Source organism: Crinia signifera, chromosome 1 (genome assembly GCF_055691185.1).
Source record: "Crinia signifera chromosome 1, ASM5569118v1, whole genome shotgun sequence".
In the NCBI taxonomy this organism is placed as follows: Eukaryota; Metazoa; Chordata; class Amphibia; order Anura; family Myobatrachidae; genus Crinia; species Crinia signifera.
The window spans coordinates 119,921,484-119,928,161 of NC_139217.1; the positions used below are offsets into that span (position 1 = coordinate 119,921,484).

A 6,678-nucleotide genomic window follows, 5' to 3' on the forward strand; every position below is an offset into this window, starting at 1 on the left:
AAGCAGATCGACACTTAAGGGGCATACACACGAAGCAAATTTGTGCTATTTTCTAAGCAATTTGACTAGATTGCTTAGAAAGTAAGCACAGATCTCTCCGTGTGTATGCTCGAGCACATACACACGCAGAGATTTGTGCTAAGCAATTTTGCTTAAGCAAAAAAAGGCCAGGTAGTGGATCAGAATTGCGATCAGTACCTCTCATTCTGTACACACAGAGATTTGCAGTCATTTGCTAAACAATCTGACTAGATTTTGACTGCATGCACTGACTAGTTAGCAAGAGATATTTAATCTCTCATGGGAGATGACACCAGCAAAATTGCTTAGCACAGATCTCTACGTGTGTATGCCCCTTTAACCCTTACGATAAAACACTATGAAAATTTTTTCATTTACTAAAATTAAACTGTAAAAGGCCGGTGCTTCTGTTCTACATACTGCTACAATGCATACCAATAATGACTATTTACTGGTTTTACTCTTCATTGCCATAATTGTCTAGTGCCTTCTGTCTTAAATATCATTATTATTATTAGTAGTAGTATTTTAAAAAAATGCAGAAATATTTGTATTTATTTTGTTTTACTGTTTTATTTGTTTCGTTTCTGTTTTTACAATAATTGTCTCTTATGGTAGTGTATTGTGTTACCACAGCACGGAAAGAAGGGCGCTACCGAGAGCCACCACCAACACCTCCAGGATACGTAGGAATTCCCATAGCGGAGTTTGCTGAAGGACACCAACAATTATCCAGAAAGCCTCCGGACTATAACGTAGCACTGCAGCGCTCCAGGATGATGGCTCGGAGGAGTGACAGTGAGGGAGCTCCGGCAACATCTCCACCATCGCATAATCAGCCTTCTAACAAAACCGTTAACAAGCCCCAATGGCATAAACCAAATGATACGGATCCACGGCTAGCTATATATCAGGCACAAGGAGTTACTGAAAAAGATGATGGTAAATATTCTTGAGTTTAGTTGTGAATACCTGTGGGTTGGGCATTTCTTCATTCTTTCCATGAATACAGTTTGTTTTCTTGGGCTCTGCTGGCCTAGTATGTGAAGTAGTGTGAACTACTGTATGACCAGAACGCTTTGGGTTAGGAACCTGTTTCCTATTTGCACATTTCGTTTTGTAAATGTTGTTGCCATTTAGTAATACAGCTAGGTCCATATGTATTTGGACATTAACAATTATACAATTGTTCTTACTGCACCACAATAGGTATGAAATGAAATAATGTGGACAAGTAATTGGATAAAAAAAATGTATACAATTTAAATTGCAACATTTTAGACGGTCCCCTATTTTCAGGGTCTCAGATGTAATTAAATTGGCTTATTCGTCCATGAAATATTTATTTTTAATACTTTACGGACAATCCTTTGCAGGCAATTTCTGCCTGAATTCTGGATCCCATGGACATCACCAATTGCTGGCTTTTTCTCCCTTGTTATGCTTTGCCAGACCTTTACTGCAGCTGTCTTCAGCTGTTTGTTGGTGGATCTTTCTGTCTTTAGTATTGTCTGGAGCAAGTGAAATGCATGCTCGATGTTTGACACATCCAGTGCTGAATATTCTTCTTCTTTGCCTAATACAAAAAAATGCCGTCACAGGATGCTGTGGGTGTCATTGCCCATCTGTACTGTGAAGCACTGTTCAATACACATTTTGAATTTGGCTAAATCTCAACAATCCGTATATTGAATACACTTCAGAATTCAACTACCTCCTGGAGAGTGTTCTGCATTTGAGAGGATGTTGTGAAGGGTTTTTCACATGGCCTATTGTTGTGAAGGGGGTTTTCTTCAGTTGAGACCTGAGTCTACCTCTCCCTCCCCTTACTTTCCTTTCTTTTCCTTAAGATATCCCATATCTCCTTTCTATATAATAGGGGTTAGCCAACTCCAGTCCTCGAGAGCTACCCACAGTTAATGTTTTCCAGATCTCCTCACGGAATCACAAGTGAAGTAATTAGCTGCACCTGTGGATCTTTTAAAATGTTAGTGAGTACTGAGTGCACCTGTGCAGCAGCTAGGTTGTCTGGAAATGTGAACTGTTGGTAGCTCTCGAGGACTGGAGTTGGCTTACCACTGTTCTAATGCATTACTATAATTTATGTTGCTAACATGATATTGAGTGTTCATTCTAGCATTCGCTACCTTTGAAAACCTATGCAGTTCCTCTTCCCTGCCTGGGGTATCTGCTGTAGTGCTTCTAGCACAGTGTGGTCTGTATATCAGCACTGATATGCAAACCAGACCTGTGCTAGAAGCTCCACAGCAGACAGCGGCACCCCAAGCAGGGAAGAGAAACTGTATGGATTTTCAAAGATAGTGGGTGCTAGAGTGAACACTAATATTGTTATTGTGTAATTGTGATAATTGTCTGCCCAGCTGTGATGTCCTTGCAGCCAGTGTACACAGTCGGTCGGTCGCTCACAGGCAGACATTGCTGTGCTTCTGTGCCATTTTGATATGTCTATACGATGACACACACACCTACTGACCCAATATACTTGGTACACATCTGCTTACCCACCCAAAATTAACAATATATTGTCCTAGTGTGTACCCAGCCTATATATATAGATATATAACTTTAACATGAATGTTTGGATACTTTGCTAAGATGACAAATCTTTTCGGTGCCAAAATATAGATTGACCAAATTGTATCTGTATATGGACTGGTGTATTGTTTATTACTAAATTTTAAAGGTATCTCTGTGTTTGCTTGTAGCAGTCTAAAGTAGAAATGCAATGTTAGTTTATTTCAGTGGGTGATTAGTTATTATGGGGAAATTTACTAAGATGGCAGTTCTATTTCACATGGGATGTCTATGGGCAACCAATCAGAATCTACTTATTTATTTAGCACCTTCTAGAAGACAATAGATAGCATCTGCTTGGTTGTCCATAGCAACATCCCATGTAAAATAGAACTGCCATCTTAGTAAATTAAATGTAAGGATTTTAATGTGCCTATCCCAGTACTTCTAATATTTATACTGCTTTGTTTGTTTGTTTTTTCTCCAGCAGATGATGAACAAGTATCTGCTGTATGAGGATGAGATCTTATCCTGTTCTAGGATAAGCCACCCTTGAAAAGGAGAGCACAAGAGGATGTCCCATATGGTTAGAGTCTGTGGACCTGTTTCCTCCTTCTCTGCCTTAAAGCAGCACCGGGGGCGTCGTCTATCCTGTCCCACTTCCTGGCATGTAAAATACTGTGAAGACATCACCCTGGCACTTTTCGCCCTCCGCAAGCTGTGTCTCTTGAAATAGTGCAGGAACCTGCAATCTGATGGTAGCTGGCTGAACCTTGCACAGTATCATTCCAATCTTCTCAGTCACCACATCAGCAATGACAGACTTTGATTGCACTTCTTCACGCCTGAAGGGTGTCTAAATTCTTTTTTTTTTTTTTAATCTGTTTTTTAACTTTTACTCCTATATGTAGCTTTGTCTACTGTCTGTAGGGCAAGCTAGTCATGTGCTTATATCAGCCATTTTTAACTTAAGATGAGATTGCATTTCAATAGTCTCCGTACACGGATTTGGAGTTGGTTTTGTTTTGTTTACAATGTTTGCTACGACGCGGCCCCTTTAATGCGTGAGCAGCCCTCTGCAGTAAAGCAGGTGCACGGTTTGTGTCCAGAGAGCTTGTATGTTACAGTGGGATATTTACAGTGTTATTTCACACCTAAGTTATGACTTATTTTTTTATGTTTATATAGAGATTTTTAATTGAGAAAAAGAACTGGATTATATTAAAGTGATGGCAGCTTGGGACTCTCAACAAATGCTACTAGTTGTTCTCAGTGAGCGAAGAGCAAGCTCTTTCACCACCCATCTGGAAAAGGAGCCTCTTCAAAGACCATTGGCATTTTATAGGCCATCCCTAGCAATGCAGCACAGCTATGTAGACGGAAAGCAGACTGTAATGCCATTGTGGGATACGGCACTTGTAGAGAAGGCTAACGTGTAGCACTCATTTGCACACAGCTGCTATGACTGAAAATCACCATCTTCTCTCTCTGCACAGACTCCGGATACCTGAAGGCTGCCAATCCGAGTAATACTCCTGTGTTGAGGAACTTGTGATCTTGGATTACTCTGATTATTTTTTTTTCCATTTGAGCTGATCATATTGATCAGTGGTTAAGCATATATATGTATATGTATACAACTTTAAAGGAAACATGGAAACAAAATGCAGTGGTTTTTTTCACTGTTTAATACAACGTCAGTGCTTTATTTAATTATTCTCTCTCAATACTGTTATCATGGCTTTTGTCTACCTTCTATATCACATTGTCAGTTATGCCTATGTAATTTTACATGTATATGCATATATTTGCCAGCTTTTTTTTTAATGTAGGCAGTGGACCTCGTGCACAGAGGCAGACAGAAGCCCAACTCTATCACACATTGCACAAATGTTCTAAGATTCATATAATGGTAGAATATAGGACTGCTGATCTCAGTTCGCTCTGTGATGTCAAGTGCAGAATGTATAACTAACTGGTGATTTCATGATACTACTTGTACCTGTATGTCTTTTAGAAAGACATTGGTAGAGTCTGTATCCCTTTTGTATTTTTAATACAATAATTGTACATATTGGTTATATTTTTGTTGAAAATGGTAGAAATGTACTATGTTTATGCTTCTACATCCAGTTTGTATGAAGCTGGAGAATAAATAAATATAACAGTAGTATTTGGTGGCTGATTACTGTCATTTCCAAATTACAAGACATGGTGTATAACAGTGCTCCTTTGGTCACTATGTTTCTCCAGCTTGTTTTCTCCTTTTTTCAAAAAATTAATCTTCAACTATGGTTTCTACTTTATCACTTTCAAGGCTAGTACATATTGCGCTAACAAGGTATCAGTAAAGTATGAAGAATGTACAATACCCAACAAAGCTACAAGTTGGCTTAGAGTGGACCATTTGTGTGAAGTAATACATGAAATGTGCACTGTTACTCAGGAGTAACCTTGAGGTTAAAGTGCATTAATCCTTTTTTCTTAAACAATCGCCTATATATCATATTCTATAGTTACTGTAAGCCTCAATTGTATAATGTATTTACAGTACACATTAAAGTCATTTCTATTCTATTTCTAAAAGTTACCATACAACCATAAATAAGCATTCCCCTACCTGAACTGATGTTCCTCTATAATGCGGATGGGATCCTTGAAGACGGCAGATGGTGCAAAATGACTGGAATACAAGAAGAGTCCACCTTAAAATGAAACAAACAGCTGAGGATCCATTATGATGGCTGTTGTGTCTTTGGTGCCGTACATTCACTCATTCAGAAAATCTCACAAGGGTTATATATTAAGGCCTTTAAGAATATGAATCCATTAATTTAGGAGATGCTAAATCTAGCATACCCATGGGTTACCTTTTACATTGTGTCTTGTGAGGAACTGCCCTTATATTTGTGGGTTTCTTTATTTCCTTTCCACGCCTCCTCTCTGTACCCTATTCTTACCGACATTGGCTAAATTGTTTGTCTGGTGTCTGCTGAACCACTGAGGGGCCTGGCTGGCAAGGAGTACGGCACCTTTTATCCATAGCTCCCAACCACCTAGACCTAAACCTTGAATAAATCCCCCTCTTCATCCCCAATCCCTCCCTCATGACATTGGCAACCCCCCGCTGGGCACCCACACCTTGGGGTGGTGAGAGCTGGGGGACTGGGAAACTGGTGCCTGCAGGTTGCGGCCTACCAGGCCTCAGAAGCTGGGACCTCAATTTCGCGGCTCTGTCCGCCGCGGGGATCGCGGACGGACCCTATACCACCCTCTCCTCAGCTGGGTTCTCCGGAGTCTGCCGCTCTTGGAGTCCCGGCGAGTCACTCTAGGCCACAGGTCTTCAACCTGTGGCCCTCCAGATGTTGTGGAATTACATGTCCCAGCATGCCCTGACAGTTTTGGCAATGCATGTTGGAACATGTAGTTTCACAACATCTGGAGGGCCATAGGTTGAAGACCCATGCTCTAGGCCGCGGTGGCTGTCCCTGCGCCCCCATACAACAAGAACAGGTGGGCATCCCTCTCCCCCCCCCTACCTCCAGCAGAGCTCCCCACCTTATTTCTCTGGAGAGCCTCAGTACCTTGGGTGCTGGAGGCACTGATCCCACTTTATTGTAAGGAATACACGGCGGCCATCTTTCAGGAGAATACCTGATATCAGCTCCTTTACAGCGGGAGTGTTAATAGATGGCTCATAGTGTGAAAATTCAAGTGCTGGGTGCCCCTGTACATCATCAGCCCCTGCATAATTATTGAAGAAATATACACTTTGTCTGAGTGGTGTCTCTGTGTGCAAGTCTCAAGACTATATTATTTTCATCTGTGATCCTGTCTTTTTCAGTTAAAGTATGTAGCTGCTTGCTCTAATGGGCAACACAGGAAACAGGGTGATCCCAAAAGCAGGGCAGTCCAGTCTAGATCTGGCGCAGTCCTCCTTATTAAGTGTCCAGAATCCCAGTGTCCCAAGTTGTAGTCCAAAAAGTCAGGTAAGGCACGCCAGACGCGTTTCGGATAGCATCTATCCTCCTTCAGTAGCGTGGTGTGACTGACTACAAAGGCACCTTTGTTGTTGTTGTTCCTAGGATTATTTTTATATTCTAAATGTGTAAATCTAGATTT

At 41.0% G+C, this 6,678-nt stretch overlaps 1 protein-coding gene across 11 annotated transcripts in view; it reads left to right on the top strand.

Annotated features, from left to right (window-relative positions):
* Window positions 1-4,726, top strand: part of RAPGEF2 (Rap guanine nucleotide exchange factor 2) — a 292,184-nt gene extending 287,458 nt beyond the window's left edge. For 7 of the 11 annotated variants that reach the window (XM_083172571.1, XM_083172617.1, XM_083172599.1 and 4 more), the window contains 2 exons: window positions 640-963; window positions 3,044-4,726. In XM_083172571.1, the coding sequence (XP_083028697.1) occupies window positions 640-963; window positions 3,044-3,072 (353 nt within the window). In that variant the 3' untranslated portion in view covers window positions 3,073-4,726. The remainder of the gene's footprint in view (window positions 1-639; window positions 964-3,043) is intronic. The other 4 variants (XM_083172589.1, XM_083172627.1, XM_083172580.1 and 1 more) reach the window with 3 other exon arrangements.
* Window positions 4,727-6,678: the final 1,952 nt, after the last annotated feature.